Raw genomic sequence first — 24,666 nt, 5'->3', positions numbered from 1 at the left:
TCATTATTTTCAGCATATGTTCGAAATTATGGCCTTCATGAAAAAGAGTTGTGTCGTCAGCAAATAATTTGAACCTTTTAGATGCAACAACAATGTTGTTAATAAACAGACTGAATAACAGACATGAAGACTCTTATTCTGGTTCACTGATGAGTGCCGTACAACCCTGGATGGTCCAGATGGAGTAGCGGTGGTTGGTGGATGGCCAACCTGTCCCAACAAGACTGCAATGTCAGCAAGGAGGTGGTGGAATCACAGTTTGGGTTACAGTCATGGGGAGAGAGCTGGTCGACCTCTTTAGGGTCCCTGAAGGTGTGAGAATGACCTCTGAAAAGTAGGCGGAGTTTCCGACCGACCCTTTTCTTCCATGGAATAAAAAGAAGAACCGTGCTTTCTGTAACCCAGTGCATCTCAATTATTTTTTGCAAGGCCCCCCCCTCTAGGAAAAAGAAAATGTTTCGCCTGTTTTAAACCCTGTTATAGTCTAAAACAGAAAAGAAGCTTAAAGTGCCTGAAACAAAAGAATCTAACTCTAATACAACATCATAGGAAACCAACAGTGGAGCAGATTTTATTTCCAAGAACTGAGCCGCCGTCGCCACTGCCCCCCCGTTAAATTTGCGCCCCCGGGCAATTGCCCGTATTGCCTGTGCCTAAAGCCGCTACTAGTATGCGCCCGCCCCACTATTTGAGAAGCACTGCCGTAACCAAATCGCCTTCATGCATGACAATGCACCGTCTCACGCTGCAAAGAATACCTCTGCATCATTGGCCTCTATGGGCAGAAAACCCTCAACCCAAATATCTCTGAGGGTGGGGGCGGTTCCTTTCCAAACAGCAGCTCTGGGAGGCTATTCTGACGTCCTGCAAAGAAATTCAAGCAAAAACTCTCCAAAAACCATCATTGATAAGTGGTCCTATGTTCAAATGGAACCTGACCCATGAAGATGTTTTTGATGGGAATAGCTTTGGATTTCAGTAAATCGAACCTCCTGATGCAGCAAATTCCAATGTTGTGGAACTGTTGTAATAATGTGGAACAGACACTTTGAAGGGTTTTAGTTTTGTTTCCGTCTCCAAATACCCCAGAGCTTCATGGAACTGTTGCTTAAGAAGCACCAACAGGCACCGATCTTCCTCTGTATAGTCAATAATAAAAACACAAAAATGTGGCGGTAACTTTATTAGCTCACAATCAGAAGTTGTGCGTTCATATGCAGTTTGTGGTGCAAAGCTGTGGATTAAAAGTAGCTCTGCAGCGGCTGTCCCAGGATCTTCTCCATCTCCTGAACGACTCTCTGGACCTGCTGCTGCACCTCCTCACATTCATCTGCACAACACACAACTGTGTCTGTCAGACACACCTTCAACCTCTGACCTCTAACCTCTGCAAACCAAATGTGAAGTGGAGCCGTGTGTACTCACCCTCCATGAGCTCAGCCAGGAATGGGATGGTCTCCGGCAGGAGGACCACGTAGTTCTCCTTCAGTCTGGATGCCAGCTCCATGAGCATGAGGAGGGAGGAGAAACGCACCTGAGGAGGAAGAGGGGGGTATACAAAATCATTTAATTGTAAGAGGGGGGGGGGGGGGGGGGGCTCTCATGCTGAAGAGTTTCAGCTGCAGTCACCTGCAGAGTGGGGGGCCTCACCTTAGAGTCACTGTGTCTGGTCTTCAGGAGGACCTGGTAGTTCAGGGTCTTCCACAGAGAGTCGTCAGCCAGCGCCACTGAGAACTGCCCCAGGCAGGGCAGCAGGTGCTGGGTCACCCTCTGCTGGTAGACCTGCTCACCCCCCAGGTGGTTCTCCAGCTACACACAAAGAAACGTGAACGCGCGTTCAGAGCCTCGACACCGGTCTGATGGCTGCAGGGGCCTCACCTGATCCACTAGTGGGCTCAGCAGGGCGTCGGCCCGCTCCCGGTTCAGGAAACACCTGGAGTCGTACAGGAAGATCTTCTGGAGACAGTCCAGGTCCAGCTGGAGCAGCAGGCAGTTCTTTTCCAAGCTCTGGAAGGGCAAGTCGTCTGCAGGGGAACAAACACCTGCATGAGACGACGCGAGACCAACAGAGAGGTACCCCACAGGAAGTGCTGCTAACCCCACAGGAAGTGCTGCTAACCCCACAGGAAGTGCTGCTAACCCCACAGGAAGTGCTGCTAACCCCACAGGAAGTCATGCTAACCCCACAGGAAGTGATATGTTTCAACATTGATGACAACAGCTGTTCCTTCTGCCAAACTGCTGTTGAAGACATCGACCACATATTTATCCTGTGTGATGTTGTACAAAGGTTCTGGTTGGATGTTTACAAATGGTTACTAAATAAATTTCCATTCATTATGGACCTCTTTTCAAAAGAAGTCATAATCTTTGGCCTGTCACTACACAACAATGTAAATAATGTATGTATCAATACTGTGTTATGTTTATGTGTTACTTTTTTATACACAAAAATAGGTTACAGAAATGTCATCCCAGCTTTACCTTCTTTAACAATGAGGTCAATTTATACTTAAAATCCATAAAGTTAATCGACTCACCTAAAGCCATAACAATTTATGACACCCTGAGTGATATTCCCGATGTCTGAGACAACTTATTTATCTGTTGTATCCCCCTGCATTTTGTACCACTATCCAACTCTGAAATTGTTGTTTCCTTATTTTATCCTTTTCCCTAATTTCTCTATGATTATGAATATGGACAGGCTCATGTATGCATGCTGATAAGATTTTTCTTTTTTGCTTCCTTTCAAATTGAGTTATTCTTTCTTGTATCAGCCATATATTGTGAATTTTATGTAAATGTTCTGGTCTTGCTTTGTATTGTGTTCAATGAAAAAAATAAATTAAAAAATAAAATAAAAACCCACAGGAAACGCTGCCAGATCACAAAATACCACAATTCAAAGGATTAGAAACCGTGAGATGGAACAGGAAATTCTCTAAATGTTTAAGGTAACGCAGCCTTTAAGCTAAAGTTCAGTCTGGTCGTAGAAACACAGATACCTGAGCCGCTCGTTTGTCGCAGAACGTCGGCTAAAGGTTTGACCAGCTGAGGGGCAAACAGCACAAAAAGGCGCTTCAGGCGGCAAGCCATGACGTCACACAGCCGGAAAAAGGTCAACCGCCGCTCTGGACCGCCCGCTGTACTCCAGTCACACAGCTGCCCAAAAACAACAACAACATGTCAGTAAACACAGGAAAACACACACGAATAACACTAATACAAAAAAAAAAACCCAAACAAACAGGAAACTGTGGCAACAAGTAACCAACACAATCAGAAAAAAAAACATGCAAACACACAAATACATATGCAACAATACACAAAAACCAACAGAGATGCAAACAGACGTTTTTGGAGTCGTGATGACGTCACCTTAAAGAAGAGGGGCCTGAACGTAAACTCAGACAGCTTCATCACCATGGTCATCAGACATTCGATGACTCCGCCCTCCACCTCCGATGCTTTTTGAAGGTCGTCCTGAGGGAGACGGGCAGATGCAGCAGGGATGTTTGGACTCAAACCAGAACCTCTAAGAACAGGACTCACCTGGCAGTGTCCGGCGCGGAAGTCCAGCGCGGTGAGGAAGAAGGCGGTGAGCTCTGATTGGTGGAAGCTGAGCTGCTCCGTCTCCATTTGGCTGATGTGGTCCTTCATGATGCTCATCAGCACCCCCAGCTGATCCTGTGGGGGCACAGAGGCTGAGAGTGTGAGCGGCGGCGTTGTCAGCTGATGCTCAGCTGGGAGAAAAGATGAAGGAAACTCACCTTCCTGCTGTCCAGCAGGCTGCTGTAGCACTTGGAGAGCGTGGGCAGAAGAACCCTGGAGGGCAGTTTGGTGGCTAGAGTGTTCCTCAGTGCAGCCAGTCGAATGCGGAGCTGATTGGAGGAGGAGGATGAGGAGGAAGGGGAGGTCTCCACCATGCGCGTGAGTCGACACACCTGCAGGAAAGAAAGACCAGCTCATCTGGCTGAGGACAGGTAACCCGCACTGCCGGGGTTCAGGTGAGTTACCTGTGAGGTGGAGTCTTGCAGATAGGGGCTGATGAAGTGTGGCAGAGTGTCAATAACGCGCTGAAGAGCAGCGACACCGCTCAGCAGGTACGTCTCATTGGTCAGGAGCTCTTTCCTGTCAGCGAGCACCTGCAGCACGGCGGGCATCAGCCTGCAGCACACACAAGGGGTTGGTGCTGACCTGCAGGTGGGCGGGGCCACAACAGACACCTGGCAGACACGAACCTGGGCAGCTGTGGAATGGCGAGAGCCTTCAGAACGCTGACCACCTCCGCGATGCAAAGGAGAGCGCTGGCGGTCACGTTCTTCTCCTCGTGGGCCGCTGAGGTGACCTCCAGCGCACGCAGCAGGACGGGCACGAAAGCCTCCTGGTGGTGGGGGCCGATGCGGTGGCAGAGCAGCTTCAGGCTGTAGAGCGCAGTCTGCCGGTTAATGGTCTGCTCCGCCTGCTCGTCCTTCGACCCTTGACCTTTACCCACAACGCTCAACAGGTCACTGATCAGCTCCAGCAGAACGGTCACCTGGGGAAGTCGTGGCATGAGGCTGAGTCCGGAAAATGATTGACACAATGGCGCCACGGAGAGGCCTGCTGAACACAGCCGCCTACAACTTCTGAAAATGCTAGAAGGTTTAAGTCAATCAGGCGTTTTTACATTCAGTAGGTGTATTCTTAATCAAAGGTTTTGGTGAAGAGAACCCTTGTTATTATCTCATTTTCATATTTCTTAGCCGCTCAAAAGCTTCAAACTAAAGCTGATCACCTTCATCAACCTCAGAAAGTAAAAGCTTTCCCACTAAACGAACTCCAACAGAAGATCACATAACCTGCTCACCTGCGTCTCGTCCCACTGCGTCTGCGTCTGCAGCTTGTTGTTCAGCAGCTCCATGGCCTTCCTCCTCACAGACGCCAGCTGATTACCCATCAGCCCCCGCATCACTGTGATGAAGGTGTCTGTGGGCAGCAGCGCATTCACCTGGACAGAATGCAAAACAAAGCTTGGTGGGAAAAAAACGTCCCGCAGTTTTCTGCCTGCCCTTCATCGTCTGACGTTTCTGTGTGTCTGTCAGCAGCAGCAGCCATGATTATGTTCTGGAACGTACCTTATCCAGAACCTCGTATGCTTTGTTCAGAAGAACTCTCCAGAATTTGGCAGTGTGTTTATCAGCGTTGTCCTCAACACAACGAGCCACACTGTGGATGTAACACAAGTTCTGCTCCAGGAGCCTACGCACACACAAACACACACAGACACAGACACATGGAGGGTCAGAACGTTTGGGTCACACTCGCGGTTCCGCTGCCCCGCCCTCAGGACTCACTGCTGCTGCAGCTGCTGCAGAGGTGGCTGGCTGTCGTCTTCCCCTTCATCTGTGTGCTCGGCCACCTGGACACACACAGCAGCATCTTCCAGAACAAAGTCTCAAACACCTCCACACCTGCTGACATTTTCCTCTCCGACCTTCTGAATGAAGCTGCTGGAGCCGAGCAGCTGAGCCATGAAGGAGACCGACAGGAACTTGAAGTGACGGAGCTCCTTGCTGCTGTGAGCCTCCACGTTGAAGATCAGCTCCTCCACCTTCTCCTCCTTTTCTGCCTCCTTTTTGGCTCCTCTATGAACAGCTGCTCTCTTCGGCGCCGCTGTATTCGAGAAACAGCCCAGATGAAGATGGCCGGTCCGAGACGCTGCTCTTTCTATCAAAACGGTCAAGTCTCACCGTCGTTCTTGTCGTCGGGCAGCTGCAGCAGGAACTTCAGGGTGTGGATGAGTGAGGTCAGCTGGTCGCCAACTTTAAACTGACAGCACATCGAAATCCAGAAGTCCACATCTCGCTCCAGGGCCGCATCCTGGAAGGAAAGCGTGTCGGTAACCCTAACCCAGACACTGCGAGGCCCGTGCTTTACACTCACTCTCTCACTGGCGGTGGGCGTGGCCTGCATGGCCGCACTTTGTGTGGCGTGCAGCTTCAACAGCAGAAGCAGCAGCACCCACAAGAAGTGGGTGGGGCCCAGCGTGGTCACCAGCTGGGTGAGAATTGGCAGCCGCCGGTGCTCAGGAACATGAGGCAAGGCGTCCACAAACACGTGCATGACCTTTGTCACCACGCCGACCACGTGGGAGGAGGAGGAGCCATCAGGAAGCCTGTACGCCTGAAGTACAGACACAAAGACATGAATGAGGCGGTTCTGGTAGAGGCAGGGACCGTCTCTCTGCAGGCCTCACCTGGATGAGCGCTGGAATCACCATCTGCACCGTTTTGTCGATGACGCAGAAGCTGTAGGCGTCGTCCAGGCGCATCACACTGGCCCCCATGAAGGTGAAGATCGGCATGATGTTGTGCAGGACCTTCTCCTGGGGGGGGGGCAGACAAAGGAGGAAGGCTGTCAGTCTCCCCACACCTTCCAGCCATTTGCAGATCAAAGCGGAGGAGCCTCACAGGGAAGATGGGGGCGATGGCGCCGAGCAGCAGCAGGGCCTGATGGTGAGTCTGGGGCATCTCTGACGCCCGGATGCACTGGACCACCAGTTCCACGCTGAACTTCTCTTCATCCAGCGTGACTGTGCAGAGAAGTGGACCGTGTCACTGCGGTGCCTCGTTCACCGACTCACCTGCAGACTCACCAGGGGACTCACCTGCGGACTGCGGCACCATCTTTAGGCAGATGTTAAGCAGGCAACTGAGGAGCAGCTGCTTGGTATACTCCATGTTGCCGTGGTTACCTGCTTGGGGCTCCAAACTCCTGAGAGAAAAAGAAAACTTAGGTCAGTTTCTGCCAAACAGGCGGAGACGGTGAACTGCTGTGAAGATACCTGGACAGCAGAGAGAACAGAACCGGCACCAACATCTGGGCTCTCTTCAGCTTCTTCTTATGTTGCAGCAGCTCCAGGATGAGGGTCACCTTTTGCCACGACACAGTGCCCTCTTCATGCCCCTCAGAAGTGTTGTCCTGGGCTTTTCTGACCACAAAAACACACTTTAAGCCTTCAGGCACACAGGAGCACAGAGTCTGTGCCTATGCAGACACGTACCGTGTTTTCACGACCATAAGGCGCACTTAAAAGTCGTAAATATTGTGCGCCTGATGTGTTGTTGCGTGACTTTGGTAAAGAGGACGTAGGAGAGGACAGCATGAAGAAGGTAAGGAGGGAAGTGAGGAAGTGAAAGAAGACCCCCCCCCCCCCAATAGTACTAAAGTGCAGGCATAATGCACAACATCATTTTTGGAAACCCTAAAAATGCAAAGAGACACGTTCATGCTATCAGCTACACTGAGGAACATGGGAGCAGCTGCAGAGAATTCAAGATTAATGAATCCATGGTTCACAAGTGGAGGAAGCTGGAAAACGAACTGCGACAAGTCAAGAAGACGCAGCAGAGTTTCCGTGGAAACGAGGCGTAGTGGCCCGAGTTGGAAGACGGACTGGAGCGATGGATGATCAGAGAACAGCTGGGAGAAGCGTCTCTACAGCCACCGTTCCACTGAAGGCAGGAACGCTTGCAGAGGAAATGAAAAGGAACATTTTCATAAACATCCGTCATGCTTTCCTTTTATGAAACCATCTTTTTTTTCTAACCCTAACCCGGGCGACGAATACGGTGGCGCAGCAACTTCCAGCGGAAGCTGCCCGTCTTCCGCTCCTACTGCAGTGAAAAGATTGTGAACAGGCCGTTCAAAGTAAGGGTGCGAACGGCGTGGGAGCGATGGATGACGGATGCCGAACACACTTTTATTAAGACTGGGAGGGGGTGAATTGTAGATGCTTGGGCTAACGTGTCTGCTTCTACTGTTCTTGGAGCTTTCACAAAAGCCGGCGTCATTCATGAGGAGCCGCACGCCAACCAGACGAACTCTGACGAAGGGGAAGCTGGCAGGTTTGATAGAAATGTAGCCCAGCTGTTCATTTCAGATACAGAAGATGAGGACTTAAATAGATTTTTGGAGGCTGATTGATGACTGAAAAAATAAATGATAAATCACTACCAACTCAGTTTTGCCTTTTTTAAAACACACTAGCATGCATGTTTTACTGGTATATGTTAACGTGCCTGCGCCCCAAAATCCGGTACCTCACTTGTATGTGTCAAATACAGAAAAATCACCCGTAACTGAGACCCCGCCCTATAACCCAGTGCGCCCTATAACCCAGTGCGCCCTATAACCCAGTGTTCTTGAAAATACGGTACTTGAAGTGTGACATCCTAAGCCGTAAAAAGGGTGATGACTGGAGCCTTGTGGGTAAAAAATGGCATTGGAAAAAAAAGGATCTGTGGTGCTGTGACTCTGGTCACATGTGATGAATGGAAGAGAAGTGTCAGTACCTTTGGGAGGTTTTGGTTCGTCGGGTTTGCTGGACTGTGACGCCCACTCTGGGCTTCTCTGGGGGAGCAAGCTCATTGGCCAAGAGCTGAGCATCTACGGAAATCTGCAAGAAAGATAAAGGTTTCATAACTGAAATGTCCAAAAACATTTAACAAAACGTTGGTTAAGCACAAGGCCCCCAATTTGCCAGCTTCATCGACTGTGGGTCCTTGGGCGAGACTATGCAGTCATGAGGGGGCCTTAGTCGTGGTCCCCCTGTGCCGGTCCCCAGCCCGGATAAACTCGGGGTTGTCTGGAAGGGCATCTCTGCCAGACCACCTGAATCAGTGAAAGCTGATTGGCTGCGGCGACCCCGGAAGGGACACGCATGAAAGGTGAACAACAGCAGACTTTTGACCTCACGTGGTACATTTTGAATCTAATGGGAGGTTACAAACATCACTGACTACTGCGACAAACTGAGGGAACTGCTTGGTTTGACGTCTGGGGGGTGGGGCCAGGTGTGTCCTCACCGCTTTGAAGGCGCCGCTGATGCTGCTCATCACCGCTGGACTGCAGCTCTCCAGAAGCAGGTTGAACATCTCGGACAGCAGCTTCTGCTGCACCCCCTCGTCTGCCAGTGCCGAGAAGAAGTGCTTGCTGATCTGCAGACAGACGGAATGAAAACAGGGGAACAAGAAACAGAGAGCAGACCCAAACCTTCACTCATCCCACCTGCTCCAGAGCCGGGATCTGGCAGCTAGGGAGCCTCAGAGCTTTGGTAAACAAGTCCAGGCTTTTCGGATCGCGAGCCAACAGTGGTGCAGACTCCGGGTTGTACTTCCTCAGGATCAGCTGCAGCAGCTGGGTCTCCGCCTGCAGTAGGTAGGAGCTGTCCTGTTCGGTCTGCAGCAGGAGCCGGTCCAGAACGGGAAGCAGGCCGGACAGGATGGACTGGGAGAGGAATAAGTCAAACAGAGGGAGGTCAGGTAGAACTGGCTTCTTCCAACTGACCACCATCTGTCCACCAGAGCTTCAGAATGCCCCAACCACGTCCCATGTCACCTGTCCATTGGTGAGGCTCAGCGCTCGCAGGAGTGCAGAGGCGGTGTACGACGGACAGCCGGGTGTCTGGATGCTCCGCAGGAGATGCTGCAGGGATGACTCCAACCCTTGCAGCTCAGCTCTGCCAGACAAACACTCTTTGTGGAGAACGCCAAGAGCCTGCAGGTCAACAGGAGGACACAACAGTCTAGTCCAGCTTCATACTGCTGCTCAAAAACACTTCACACTAGTCCAGACCTGGTCTGACATGAGGAGGGCTCACCGTGCTTAGGTAGGAGGCATCGGCCAGGATCTCTTCCGAGGTCTTCAGGAGCCTCGCTGTGATTGGCTGGAATGGAGAGTTGTTGGCTTCTGATAGGCTCTGTAGAGCGCCAAGGGCTGACCTCCGGACTTCACGGACAGGAGAGGTGAGACAACACAACAACGAGGGAACCACTGCCCCCAAACACACAAAGAGAAGGTGATGAGGATGGACTGAGGGCTTCCAACAGACGTAAACCTCAAACGTCTGACGTCTTCCTCACCAGGAGAGTCTGCATTCGTTAACTCCTCCAGCACTGCTGGTGGTTGTGTGCTGAGCAGAACTCCACCCATGTAGAGAGCCTGGATCTGCAGGACTGACCCCACCTTCACATCCAGCTGGTCTCCATGGTTCCTATCGTACCCCCACAGCATGGACAGGAACCTGAAGAGAATGTCCGGTTCTCCAAGGTGGACCTGAAGGATGCAGGAAAAGCTCTGCTGAACGCTGGCTCTTCGTGGAGGAGTAGTTGCTTAGCGGGAAAAAAAACAGCCTGCAGCCTGAGATGCAAGTCCTCTGAGAAAACCCAGCAGCTAACAGAGTAGCTGTCAGACACAAACACCATCTCTTTAGGACCTACAGGAATGCCCTGCGACGCACCGCTGACTTTGACCAATGGCAGCTCCAGGCTGGAGCCTGAAGGTAAGCTCCAGCAACCCCCCCACCTCGAAACAGACTGAGCAGGTTGGGAACATGGAGGCTAAAGTCCAAAAGCAGTTCTTTAGTTTTCTTGATCTGATCATCAGCCGCTTCTTCTCGCACCACTGGGTAACGTCAGAGACCAGCTTCCTGTTCTCCCCGCCCCCTTTGTAGCCCTTTATATAGGCGCCCGGACTGGTTACAAGATCGTAGACACATATGATTCTTAGTGGACACATCTTGGATTAGAAAAGACACGTCTCTTCTAGGGGTACCATCATTTTTGTCCAGACTGGTTTCCTGATTTTGTTTTTGTAAAGAATTCTGTTGAAGCATGGTGGAAAAGCAATCTCTGACTTTCATTGGTTCAATTTGATCAAATTGTTATTATTAATCAGATTTGAGTTATTCTTTAGTCTTTCATTTACCGAGGGGTACCAACAGTTTTGTCCACGTGTGCATGTACACACGGTCAGTTAGCGGTAAACCAGGTGCTGTTGGGACTCACCTGGATGAGCAGCTTCATCAGCTCTCTGAAGGAGTCGGCTCTTTGCCCCTCAGCAGCCCCACTGATGATGATGCTGAAGAGGCGGCATATCAGACCCAAGTAGCAGCAGGTGTTTGCATCTAGCTTTTCCGGATTCCACCAGCCTTCACCTGCAGACAGGTGACAGCTCTTGTTACAGTGCGCCTCAGTGCTTCCAGGCACACTTTCTCCTTGACAAAAATCCCGCAGTAAACCAGCATCCAAAAATTAAAAAAGGAGAAACTCATAGTCTGTATTGATCTACATTCCCTCCTCAATCTCACATGCATTTTTGTGATAATTGTGGCAGAAAAAGCTGGAAACTGCAGCTGTTTTTTCTAAAAGATGTAATAAAAGTTAAGTTAGAAGATTTAAAAACTGTTTGATGTGTATTTGTTGAGGTTTCAATTCGTTTAACAGGGAAGACTCACTGTAGCGCTGAGATGCTGTCACTTTAACACAATGCATCATGGGAGACAGACTCGTTTGTCTGAGCTTCTTTGTTTTGTTCACTTGTTCCACGGTCTGACACCGGATTCTGTGGAAAGCTACACCGCTAAAGACGAGCTTTAGCTGGTATTTTTGTTGGAACTGAGAGACTTCATGAGCAGAATCAGAACAAGGAAGTGAAGACTTTAGCCACTTCTGATTGGTCAGACTGATGACATGTGATTAAGCCTCCAAGAATGATTGGTGGAGACAGTTAAAGGGGCGGGACTTTTCAGAAAACAGAGCTAAAGCTGCAGGTAAATCGCGGTACCGTCATTCTTATCAAAATGTCTTTAATAGAATCAAATAAACACAGACAAAAAAGGATTTTATAATCTTTTATATTCCTAACTACTCAGTGTTTTATCAGGACCTGTTTGGATGAACACAGAGCTGAAATTCTGGAGATGGGAAATGTTTCTAGATCAGTGAAAATTGGTAATTTCCCACGGCACACTAGTGACACCAGTTGAAATTATTTAATTATTAAATTATTTAACCTAGCATGACATCAGCATTTTTATAGCTTTCCTTTGCCGCTGCAGTCGAGTTCGGCTCAGACTCCGTAGCTGTTACCATGACAACATGCTGTACCAGGTGTCAAATGTTCCGCCTTCTGTGAAAAAGTGATTTAAATCTAAAAAAACAAAGATTTAAGTATTAAAATTGATCAAATACATATTTCTTTCGTTGGTGACCATGGTATAAGCAGGATAATGCCCTTCAAGGTGTTCATTATCAGAAACCAACGGATTCACAGAATCAGCCTTCAGACAGTTCAAGCTTCCACGTTGTTGGATCATTTCTGATAATGAACACCCTGTTGGGAATTATCCCTTATGTATTTGATAGCAATGTGTCTTATCCTTCAGGGTCTATGGGTGTCCTCGAAGGTGCGTTTAAAAATTGCCAGTCTGCCCTGAGTACTAAAGCTCTCCCAGTGAACAAAGGGCTTCACACCGGTCCATAAGTGCTGCTCATCTAAAGAACAGCTGTCTGTGAGCAGCTAAGTACAGAACCTGTTCAAACGGGGGAAATGCAACGGCCGTTACCGCTGAGGGAAACATCCAGACGTTTCAAAGAGCAGATGAAGTCACGCAGTAGAGCCACCAGAACCGCCCCCTTCTCCTGCTGGCCACACCCACTCAGGCACAGAGTCACAGCTTCAGAGAAGGACAGCGGGACAGAAGCGGGACGCTCCACTTCCTGTGATAGAACGGGAATGAGAGCCAGTCTGGTGTTACCATCTCCAGACCACACAGGACAGCTGCTGAGGCCTCAGACTCACAGGGTTGTTACCGCTTCTGGTCACTTCCAGCAGGGGGGCCTCCAGGAGCGTGTATACTCTCTGGGCAGTGAAAAGGTGCTGGGTCTCACTCAGGCCGTCCAGGCTGAGCAGCAGAGTCCGAGTCAGAACCACAAAGGAGGCCCTGGCCCTAAGGCTGGAGCCCAACTGCTGCTCCACAACCAGGACTAGTTTGTCAAGCTGAAAGAAACACACTGACATCAGCAGAACTGTTTGGAAGAACAGGGACATCCTGTGGGGAGGGGCTGCTGTCAACGTCCGTCTGAGGCTGTTTTTTAATAAACCACATGCTTCCACACACAGACACGCGCACACACCTGACACAGTAGATTATTTTACAGCTTGGTCAGATCTCAGCTGAACTTTTAACTTCCTTAACCTCATTCTGTCTGCAGATTTTCATGACCCCACCCTCCCAAGAACTCACAGCATCTCGTTTAGAAAAGAGCTCCATGTCGGTCAGGTTTTTGGCCAGTGTAGAGGCAAGGCGCTCGTTAGCCACACCCACAAAGTTGGGGTCATGGCTCCTCTTTGCCATTTTGTGAAGTTCTGAGGAGACAATAACACGTCACGTCACACATCTCCATGCACCTCTGGCCTAAAATGTCCCTTGATTACCACACACGTGGAATTAAGAAATACACGCAGCAGTTTTCAAATGTTGGGGACATCCTAGCTACTCAAAGCCGTTACCTTGACCCCAGTTGTGCGTGAGGGGGTGCTGAGCGAGGACATCGGAGTGAGCAATGGCGTTCGGGAGGTCGAGCTGAGGCGAGACGATGACCAGGAAGGGCAGCAGCCCCCAAACTATTCTCTCCGGAAGCCCATCGTCTTTCTGCAGGAGCTGCGGGTCAGACAGTAACCGTACTGCAGCTGTCAGCACCGGCAGCCTGAAGGGGGCAGAACAACGTCACTGCAGACACTGTAGGTCTTTGAAAGCATCGTGGTGTGAGCTTCACTGACCAGCTCTCATCCCCGGACACATCGGCTCTGTGCACCAGAGACAGCAGACATGATACACAGTCCTCAGGCTCCAACTTGGCCAAGAGCATCTACAGAGCAGCACACTCATGACCACACCGCTCATCAGGAATGTGAGCCACAAACCCCGCCCCCTGACCTGCAGCGCTGTAAGGGCAGCAGCCACCACCTCCACGGCCTCATCCTTCAGGCGCTCCAGGACTGCCTCTTTCAGAAAGGCTTCATCTAGACTCATCTGCTGACAGGACACGCCTGTTCATGAGCCCCCTACAGTTCAGGTCCGAGGCAAACACAACCGCGACATTCCTGCTGACCTGTTCTGTAGCCACCAAGTCCTTTAGACGTTCCAGCGCCGACCTTCGGACCACGGGTTCCGGGTGTCTCAGGCTGAGGAACAGTGACACGTCCGAGTCGCCCAGAATCTGTCAACAGAAACACAGGCTGTTGTTGTCTCCTCAGCTCAGACTTCAGCCCGTGTGACGAGCAGCTTACCTGGTGTTTCCCACTGCTCCTGGACAGAGACAGCAGTCGATTGAACTGCTGCTTCTGAGCCGGATCGCTGACAGTGCACACGCGAGCAGCCAGGACGGCGTCCAGGGCCTCAGAGTACCTACAGTAACAAAAAGGACCCCCACAAGTCTAGCTTTTCAACAACACGTGTGCATCATCAAGGCATGTTAAGGAACTGTACATGTACCTGTTCTCAAACAGCCTGATGAGAGGCAGCAGCAGCTGGTCCAGGACAGACATGTCAACACAGCCATGGCTCTGACTCAGATACTGGTCTATCAACAGCCTGCAGGGGAGGAACGGAGGACGGGCGTTTCAGAACAGAGTCAGAATCTGCCGCAGAAACATTCAGGCGAGACGGCAGCTGCCTGAATGTTTCTGGGCAATTACACATCAGAACGGCCAATGTGTCTGCAAGTTTCCCAGAAATCCTAGCCCGGATCACAGTTATGTTCAATTCAAAAAGGCCAAAGGTCATGGAAAACCGTTAGTCACATGTAAGCCTTAGTAACATGTAAGCCTTGGTCACACTTAAGCCTTGGTAGCATGTAAATACATGTAATGTGTACATCTCTGTAATGGGTGCCTCTTCATAACACGGACCTCTTCAACATTAGACTGGGCTAAAGCCTTCAAAGGCCACGTGTGTCTACTGGCAGACAGAGCAGAGGTCAGTCATGCAGAAGGTCTCACCGAGCCAAAGTCCGGTCCAGGTCTTTGTTCAGTGGGACAGATTTCAGGACAGACTCCAGCACACGCAGCCGGCCAGCCTCCACCTCACCTGCACGCAAGTGGCGGGGGCTCAAAGTCAGAAAATGGCAGCATGCTCACATTTATGGTCCACATTTGGTCCTTTACACAGAATGTTAATAAAAACGTTACTGCTCATTCAAGTCACAAACAAGAAATAGAAAAAAAAAAGTGCAAAAACAAAACATTTGAAGGAAATAAATATGGAAATCGGTCCGTCCTCAAAAGAAGCCTAGAGCAGTATCCTTGTGGGGGCCATGATCCTGTAGATATTAGTCACATGGCTCATCATTGTGATCTATGTCCATTTCAGGTGAGAGGAGAATGGGTCAGAGAGACACCACGGACTTTTAGGGTCTTTAAGTGAAATGTCTCCATATTTAGCTCAGAGAAAGACCTCCACTGTTGCACTGGAGTCCTGGGGCCTCTTTTCATCCTGTCCTCCACTGCTAGGTAGACCTCTGTCTCGGTCTTTTGTTGTCTCTTACTCTTATTGCTACTAAAGCCACTAGATTTGATGGAAACTGGAAAACTTCTCTCTCCAACAGAGTCTTATCATGTATGTCCCATTGTCCCATTTGAAGAATCATTTAGCAGCCGTTGGGTAACAATGGTCTACAGAGGCCTGAAATCACCAAAAGTTTCTCCCATCATTATAATCTAGTTAGCCCACATGGTAGCAACAATGCTAGCCAATGTCAACCAGATCTGACCTTGAGCTGATCATCTATGCTTTTAACAAAAAGTCTCTCAAACGTCTCCAACTGGTCCAGAACTCTGCTGCAACTGGAACCAATCAGCGCACTCATGCCCCCCCTCTGCTTTTATCTCTACATTGGCTTCCTGTTACATTTAGAATAGATTTTAAGATTTTTTTTTTTTAGTTTTTAGACGGACAAACCCTAATCTATATTTCTGACCTTTGAACTCCCTACACTCCTGCACGTTCTTTGAGGTCCACTGATAAAAATCTGTTATGTGTTCCAAAGACTCGTTTTAAAACTAGGGGAGACGTCGCCTTTCAGGCAGTCGCTCCCCGACTCTGGAACGACCCCCCTCCTCGTCTCTGCGCCAGATTGACTCAGTCGAGTGTTTTAAAGCTCAAGTTAAGACGTTTTTATTTAGGAGAGCTTTTAGCTGACTTTTACTTGTGTTCACTTCTGCCTGTTTGTTTGCTTACTTCTATGCCTGTGTGTGTTTTATTGGGTATCGCTACTGATTTTATATTGTTTTAACATTGTGAAGCAATTTGTGAGTCTGTGAAAAGTGCTATATAAATAAAGATTTACTTACTTACTAGCAAATTCACAACAAACGTTGTGTCTTAACCTGGAGTCTGACCTGTAGCTCACTTCCGACCATAGACTATAAATAACTTCAGTGAGGAGACTCTAAACTGGCCTTAAACGCGGTCCAGCTTGTTATGAAATGAACCTGCTCTTTCAGTTTGTATTTTCTACACAACACGATCTGCTCCGACGTCCAACACTTTGACCAACAAAGCGTTTTTCTGAACAATGATCCATTTTTGAGCTCGTTGAACCCGTGGACGGCGACCAGTTCGACCAGAACTCGCAGGATCAAGTTGCTGCACTGCCATGTCTCCTGCTGTCGCTCGCTCGCTCCCTCTCTCTCTCTGTCGGCTGCGTGACCGAGTGGAGCCGCCCGATCACAAGAAAATAGGAACGATAGAATACTGTGGCTTTTTTATGCTTCTTTAACAGGAATTTATTAATGCTAGAGAATAAAAACCAAAATAATTATTAAAGATTTGAATAGGAGGCAAAAAGGGCAGATGCTCAAGGCCCCCTTGGCTCTATGGGCACGTCTGCCTGCGGTGGAGCCGCGCTCAAACGTGTGACGCTGGATTCAAACCTCTATGTCTTACCTGCGCTGAACGCACTGCTGATCAGCTGAGGCAGCAGGTACCGCAGCAGAGGACTGACATCGTGAGTCGTCGCCATGACCTGCAGCGTGGAGGCCAACGACGGCACGGAGCAGAGGTGGTCCACGGCTCTGAGGACGGACACAGGTGAGATGATGCCACGCCTCCTTCACCACCAACGAAGACTGAGAATACGCCTTTACCCACCTGGGACCAACAGCGCCATCCTTCTGACTCTGCAGCAGCACAATCAGGCAGCCCAGCCCTTCTTTGGCGAGGGCGGGCTCTTTCAGCAGCGACTTGCTAATGTGGACGGCGAGGCTGTTGACCACTCCCCTCTCCATGACCACCTTCACCGCCAGCTGGCACACGACCATGTAGGTGGCCGCTTTGTAATCCGTCAGGGTGGACTTGAGACCCTAAAGAGACGCAATGGATCCAACATGAAGGGGGCACAAACTATCCAACCCCCCATGACAGAAACCTGCATCTGCTGGAACTTTGTCTGTAGATGTCCTGTCCTTCAGAAGAAAAAAGCATGGTTTGAAGGCTTTAAGCCAGGGGTGTCAGAATCCAGGCCTTGGGGGGGTGTCTAGCATGTTTTCCAACCATCCAGCCATTGAAGCTCTTTATTGGCTAAACACACCTGATCCAGGTAATTAGCAGTAGATACGGCAGTGAGGCCGGCCGTCTCCTGCTTTAAATGCCAGATCTTTTCTTTGAGAATTTCAGACTTTATAAAGTAAAAGAAAAAGCTTTCTCCGTTCAAAATGGAACATTGTAGTCCCAGATGTGAACGTGTCAGCCATAGCACTAAACTGCTTTGACTCTGAGACTCAATCTGGACTAGCTCTGGACCTTTTGCACTGGAACAGTGGATTTATCTCAGGATGAAACACATTTTAAGGCACATTGTGCTTTTTCAGAGTTTCAACTTAAAATGAGAAGAACAAGGACTATTGACAGCCACTGCAGGTATCCTAGCCAGGGAAACCATCGACATGTATGCACCAATAGGGTTTCGGAATCAACCTTTTCTGAATCGTGAGGGCTAGCTGAGGTCGGCTGAAGCTCTGCATCATGGGATCTGTAGTTGATACAACATCAGCGTCAGGCGTCGCCAGGCCAGTAATAACAATAATATACAATTATCTGATAAAGTTACAGGGTGGGCCGTATGCTTGGAGAGCTAGAGCATAACTCATGCATGCATTTAGCATTGTCCAGCTTTGAAGACTTCTTGGCTCCAAATATTGAGTTGCTTTACAACTTCTTTGAAACACTGTTTACTCAAAATATCAACATGGAGATAATGAAAGCGCTCATTTCATCCTCACATTACTGTCTCTGGTGTGAAGTGGAGCCTTTTTGGGTGGGTGCTCAGCACTGTTTGGCTAACGTTTGGGATCCTGCAATAACCAGTGGTTTTGCAGGACGATCTGCGTCCTACAACAAATGACGTGTTGAAAATATCGAGCAACAACAGATCGCTTGTGCCGCACTGCAGCCGGCTCTCTCTGGACAGCCCCAAAGGCATTCAGGGGACCTGGACTGACTGATTTGATTTCTTTCTAATTAAAGCGCCACAGAAAGTGTTTTACTGGACCAAGACTTGAAAACTCTCGCAGGACCGGACCTTCAGGTTCTGAACAAAACAGTTGTCCGTCTTTTTAAAAATATCCTGTAATAATCTGAGGCTCCACCCACTCTGTTTATCAGACATGGATCGCTACTCAACTCCTCTTGACCACAGCACCTCTTTATGGAGCCCACAAACAAAACACAGCAACATCTACCAGCCAATCAGAATTGGGCACATTGTCTGATTGTTTACACCATGATATAGGCTTAAGGAGACCTTCATAGTGGCAATAATGTGCATTCATTGTCTAAACCCGTTTTTTTCCTTTTTTGGGTCACGGGCTGCTGGAGCCTATCCCAGCTGCTCCTGGGTGAAGGCAGGGAAACCCTGGACAGGTCACCAGTCTGTCAATAACACACACATACACACTCACGGACAATTTAGGGCTGCACGATATGAGGAAAACTCGCGATATGCGATATTGGTAATTAAAATTGCGATAACGATATAAATTGCGGTATATAAACAAATAGCAAAAAAAACAAAAACATCATTTCCAATTTACTGCAACAGTTTAAAAATTATACTCCAAATGACCCTCGTCGACGTAGGAGGCAAACATCAAACATAAAAGGGCTCATCTGATTGATCAACAACGTAAACGGGTCCTTCTGATTGGTTAAATGCATGAAGGGATTTATTTCATTTGTTCAATATTTCAAGCTGCCATGAGTTTGTTTTAGCACATTTAAGGTAACCATTTATTGCAATTTTTGCCATCTTTTGCGGTATGCATATTGCACTGTTAATGTCGCGATAACGATAAAGTTGCGGCATATTGTGCAGTTCTAATTTAGAGTAACCAATGAACCTATGAAGCATGTTTCTGGACGGTGGGTGGAAGCCGAAGAAAACCCGCGCATGCACGGGGAGAACATGCAAACTCCACACAGAAAGGAAATTCTGGTTCTGGTCCCCCATTGGTGTTCTGGTTCTGGTTCCCCAGTGGGGACTTGAACCGGGCCTTCTGGCTGTGAGGCACGAGCGCTAACTGTGCCAGCCCGGCAATATTGTTTTTTGTTGAAATATTTCAGCCCTCTGGTGAGTTCTGGGCTTTTTATCAGCCTCACCCCTGTAGGTTCATGTGGGAGCAGACTGGTCCCGCTCTGTGATGAAATGTTTCGTGCAGATATGGATGGAGCGCTGAGTAAACAGGTTTGGAGCTGCCCTGATTGGGTTCATTACCGTTTGGATGTAGGGCAGCAGCTTGGCCATGAGGTGCTCAGACACTCTGTCCGTGGCAGCCAGGGCGGAGACGATGGTGGAGGCATAGAAAGAGAAGATCACTCGCAGCTGAGAGAAACTCTCCGAGTGTCCCGAAAAGGCCTGCGCAAAAAACACAAAAGGATGAGAAAGAACACAGACGGACTCCCACTCTCAAAGATCTTCCTGTGTTAGCTACCTGGATGGACCGAGTCACCATGGAGCAGATGAAGTCCATGAAGCTCAGGTCAGTGCAGATGTGCATGATCAGAGACCCCCTGGAGAGGGGTACGCCTGGTTTCTGAAGCAGACAAAACCACAAAAATGGGAAAGTTGCAGATCCAAGAGAGACCTCAGCCATGACAAACATTGGGTCAGAACCAGAACCAGAACCGGACCTGCAGACAGTGGAGCCAGTTCCAGCGGTTGGTGGGTTCCCTGATGTTCAGGAGCTGCAGGACTCTGACGAAGATGTTGGTGTCGTGGTACGGAAGAGCGCAGGCCAGCAAGCTGTCCGCGTTATACAGCTGGATGTGGAAGCTGCAGATCATGGTCATTACTGACATTACAAGTCTAGAACACCTACAGCAGAAATCTGCATCGTATTTAAATCTGTATTTAGGACTAAAGCTAAGTTCAGGAACAGCAGAAAGTATTCAGGTACGATTATAAGACAAAGTAACGGTGACGCTGCGTTCACGCCGTCCTCTGCAGCTCGCCTTTTGCTCTGAAACCCACAGACATTGAACGCGTGTTGAAAGTTAAACTAAGTCAAACTTTGACCAATCAGGGACTCAGGTTTGGTAGAATGGTTGGCGTCCTTTATAAAGGGGCGCCGGTAAACAGCAGAAAAACAGAGAAGCACCTCCCTAACGCGCAGTCAACAACCCACATTTAGCCCATTCTTGAACACGCGTCACACGCCTGGTGTGTATGAACAGAGGGCCAAAAAAAGTATCCAGTCAGCCACCAACAGAGAAAGTTCTCCCACTTAAAAAGATGAGAGGCCTGTAATTTTAGATAAACCCCAACTATGAGAGACAAAATGAGAAAAATTTCTACTATCAGTAGAAAATGTGTTTCTACTGATGGTAGCCTTTGTTCCTTTGGTCCCAGCTCTCTGCAGGTCGTTCACTACGTCCCCCGTGGGGTTCTGGGATTTCTGCTCACCGTTCTTGTGATCATTCTGACCCCACGGGGTGAGATATTGCAGGGAGTTCCAGATGGAGGGAGATCATCAGTGGTCTTGTATGTCTTCCATTTCCTAATAATTGCTCCCACTGGTGATTTCTTCACACCGAGCTGCTTAACTGTTCCAGATTCAGTCTTCCAGCCTGGAGCAGGTCAACAATGTGGTTTCTGGTGTCCTTAGACAGATCTTTGGCCATAGTGGAGTTTGGAGTGTGACTGTTTGAGGTTGTTGACAGGTGTCTTTATATAGATTAATTCTTTAAAAATCAGACAATGTGATGTTCTGGATATTTTCCTCATTTGTCTCTCATTGTTGAGGTTTTTACCTATGATGAAAACTACAGGCCTCTCTCTTCTTTTTAAGTGGGAGAACGTGCACAACTGGTGGCTAACTGAATACTTTTTTTTTTTGCCCCACTGTAACTTTTTAGATAAGTTACTAAACCTAACTTGATATGGTAATGTTGCTATTGTATAAGAAACAAAGCAGTTTTCCCCTAAATAAACTTAAACTCAGTGTAAAACTTTTCCAAAGCCAGTTTGTTGTAGGAATGTGGTTGATAAAAGACTCTTGTGATCGCTAGAAAACACATGATTGTTTCTACACACCCTCTCAATTAATGGTGGCTGGTAAAGTAATTTGAGGAGGGAATGCTGCCACCTGCTGGATCGAGGACTACAAGATCCATGCTCAGGTTTGCATGGTTAATGTGGTAACATGTGGTGAATGTACAACATGTCAAACGAGCACATTAGGCACGGACTCATGCTGGAGCAGGACCTCAGGCTGATGTGGTTCTGAATATGAGAAACATTCTTCTGCTCTTCAGGGGATGTTAGCTCATTGCTTTTAGACATCTTAGCCGTGTGGAGCAGCTCCTGACTGCATGTGTGGCTGTTGTATTTTTACTAAATCTTCTGAGGATAGGATGTACTCTATTAAAGGTCGTGGTGCGTTTGAGGCGGCGTACCGGTGAACCAGCCACTCTATGCACTTGTGAGCTGGTTTGAGGAGGAAATATGGGCAGAGGCGGGCGAGGAAGAGTGAGATTCCAGAGTCCAGCTTATTGTTGACCTCCCTGGACTGGACGCTGCGCTCCAAAGTTACAGAGGAGGGGCTGAACAGAGTGTCCTGAAACTCCAGGAAGGCAGGTTCAAATCCCAACAATTCCTCCAGCCCTGTGCAACCTACAGCAGGAAAACACGCCAGTAAGTCCATGAACCGCTCACATGTCTCAGCAACAGAGTGACTCAGCTGTCACTCACCCAGGGCAAAGAAGGTGCTCCTGTCCATGGCGGCGGCATCTTTGGGGTCGAACAGCAGCGATGCAACCTCCCTGTGAGTGAGCAAGTTTAGGTCGCTCTGCGGCAGAGCGAGCCTCTTCAACTGGTGGGCCAGCGATGTCATGATCTCTGATTATCTGAAGGGGACCCAAACACCACACACACAGGGGACAATGACAGTCTGGTTCTTGTCAAAAGATTACTCTGCGCTTAAAAAAAAAAAGCAATAAAGAAAAAAAGAACCTAAACATGACGAGGCAGATGATTTTACTCCACTGGTTCCCCTGACGGATCGACAGATTAAGCGGTGGGGAAACTACAGCCAGGGCGTACGCCCGTCAAACTATTCAATCTGGCCCGCCTAATTGGTATAAATAACATTGATAATTGATGTTTTGTTGTTTGGTGTGACTGTGACCCCATAGATCAGGGGTCGGGAACCTTTTTGGCCAAGAGAGCCATAAACGCCACATATTTTGAAATGTAATTTCGAAAGAGCCATACAATAATGTAGTGTCCCTTTCCCACACTGAGGCACGGAGACTTAACCTCTTTTAAGGTTCTTTATTCGGGTTACTGCAGACCGCGACAAACGCCGAACAATTAATTCAGCAACTCCTGAATCTCTCCCGCCGAGACGAGAGCGCGTCTCCCAACTTTATATTCCCCTGCTCCCGCTGCAGCCCCTCCCATTTCCCTTATTCGGCCCATAGCTGAACCCCATTGGTCCAAACTACCTAACAACAGGCTGAGCGACAGAACTGAGAGCCAATCAGATCTCTGCTTGATGCGGTCAATGAACTCCAGAACTTTTAACGCGGCCCAACAGCCACCCAACTCAGTCCGCGACAATATGTTTAAAACTAAAATACAAGTGAATGTGTGCATTTGATGTAATTTCAACCTTTTTAAAGTACAATAAGTCTGTGGATTCTTTTTAATAACATTGTTATGCTGTTTCTAATAAATGATGAGTATTTCTCGTGGTAGTTTTGCTGATGGTCTAGTCTGGTTTACGTGGTGAGTTTCTGCTTCGTTCAGGCGTTGAGACTTTAAACGTGATCTTAGGTTGGTATGAATGTTTTGTAGATGTGAGAAAGACTGATCACATGCAGACGGGGAGACAAACACACACTCACACGCTGCAGTGAGTGACAGGCAGTGGGTTTTACCTATTTACAATCCCTGCGCGATTCACCTGCTGCCTGTCCCCACAACACCTCAGCCCCACCCTCTGCTTTCTCCCTCACACATCCCGTCCCCGCAACTGCGCGCTCTTTCTCAGAGACGGGAGCGCGCAGTTTTAGGCACGGCAATTCACAGGTTTCCGGCTGGTACAAACTCTGTGAATTAATAGACAATTTTAAACTTATACTAATGCTGGCGCAGATTTCTCTCTCTAAGCACCGCTACTACTGCGCGCCTCTGCCATCGCATCGCGCACGAGAAGGACTGGTCTAATGAAGAAAAAAAATTTGAATTAAAGATTTGTCTGCGAGCCACATGTGACCATCAAAAGAGCCATATATGGCTCGCGAGCCTTAGGTTCCCGACCCCTGCCATAGATGGTGCACTACACATACACTGACCTTGGTTTAGGTGCAGACAGCTCTTCTGCATTCATGTGGTGTTGGAAGATTTGGAGTTTTTTATGTTCATGTCTTTTCAGAGTCTGAGAGTCATTTTACCAACACCACCTGAACGCAGCATTTCTCTAATTTGCGTTTTTCCTGAAGCATTGGTGCAATTGGCACTAAATGGAAAAAAAATACAGTTTTGAAATAAAAACATTAAAAACAACAAGTTGATTTCCTAGAATTTTAGCAGGATTTCGGTATCATGGAGGATTTGGCCTTCGGTCACGTTTTAGACCCTTGTGGCCCGGGAGTCAAGCGTTCGTCCGCCTCTGGACTAAGTGATGCTTATTGTAGTTTAATGAATGCAAGAATGGTGAAAAATCAAGTTGACTTTCTACTGAGACTACACGAAGAGTTCTTTTCCAACCCTATTCGGGGCATCACCACCACGTTCCCGCCAGAGCACGCGCGTGTTGGGTCTACGGACCCCCGAACACAAACGCTGTTAAACTAACTGCAGCTAAAGATGAAGATGACAGTTTTGGGTTTTTCAAAAGATCTCAAACCTTACCTTCTGTTCCTACAAGAATACCTGAACACGTGTGTATGCCGGTCAGCCCAACGTGTTTACTTCCGGTTCACGGCGGTGTCGCGTGCACGTTTATCGACTTCCGCCTCCGATGATTAAAAAGAAATCTTGACAAGTCACTGAAAAATATGCTAAAGTTGTCAATCACCTTTTAAAAACCGAGCAACAATTATTGACCGTGTAAAGTTTTTTTCTTTGTGAGTTTTTTTAAAAACTTTATTGTACAAAACGGAAGTCCAATACAAAACAAAATTTTACAAAATAAACTTCAAATATGCCAGAGGAGCATACATATTACATGCATTTTACATAAAATCATTCAAGTTTCTACAACTTTCATACAAACATATAGCTTTCTGATCAAGGGTTTTAGAGATGCTACTGAGATACATTTCAATTTGTTTGGGGG

General features: G+C 48.4%; 1 protein-coding gene across 1 annotated transcript; it reads right to left on the bottom strand.

Annotated features, from left to right (window-relative positions):
- Positions 1 to 1,166: 1,166 nt before the first annotated feature.
- heatr1 (HEAT repeat containing 1) lies at positions 1,167 to 24,339 on the bottom strand. The gene is made up of 45 exons (XM_023949567.1): positions 24,240 to 24,339; positions 22,074 to 22,228; positions 21,779 to 21,995; positions 20,015 to 20,156; positions 19,816 to 19,917; positions 19,599 to 19,739; positions 16,979 to 17,190; positions 16,775 to 16,902; positions 14,830 to 14,917; positions 14,324 to 14,422; positions 14,119 to 14,236; positions 13,941 to 14,048; positions 13,766 to 13,861; positions 13,609 to 13,697; positions 13,339 to 13,535; positions 13,073 to 13,194; positions 12,628 to 12,825; positions 12,392 to 12,545; positions 10,833 to 10,981; positions 9,909 to 10,101; positions 9,647 to 9,819; positions 9,385 to 9,543; positions 9,055 to 9,273; positions 8,853 to 8,984; positions 8,340 to 8,443; positions 6,830 to 6,976; positions 6,653 to 6,759; positions 6,456 to 6,577; positions 6,242 to 6,370; positions 5,929 to 6,168; positions 5,736 to 5,865; positions 5,480 to 5,658; positions 5,340 to 5,404; positions 5,121 to 5,244; positions 4,853 to 4,993; positions 4,245 to 4,540; positions 4,020 to 4,170; positions 3,774 to 3,947; positions 3,556 to 3,690; positions 3,382 to 3,486; positions 3,009 to 3,165; positions 1,879 to 2,024; positions 1,651 to 1,809; positions 1,426 to 1,534; positions 1,167 to 1,330 (listed from the first exon to the last, which is right to left on the bottom strand). Exons 2-45 carry the CDS (start codon positions 22,213 to 22,215, stop codon positions 1,242 to 1,244), a joined length of 6,387 nt encoding a protein of 2,128 aa, XP_023805335.1. The 5' UTR covers positions 22,216 to 22,228; positions 24,240 to 24,339; the 3' UTR covers positions 1,167 to 1,241.
- Positions 24,340 to 24,666: the final 327 nt, after the last annotated feature.

This window comes from Oryzias latipes, chromosome 19, assembly GCF_002234675.1.
Source record: "Oryzias latipes chromosome 19, ASM223467v1".
Classification (NCBI taxonomy): domain Eukaryota; kingdom Metazoa; phylum Chordata; class Actinopteri; order Beloniformes; family Adrianichthyidae; genus Oryzias; species Oryzias latipes.
Note: the sequence above shows the minus strand (reverse complement) of the source record. Positions and strands in the feature narration are given on the sequence as shown.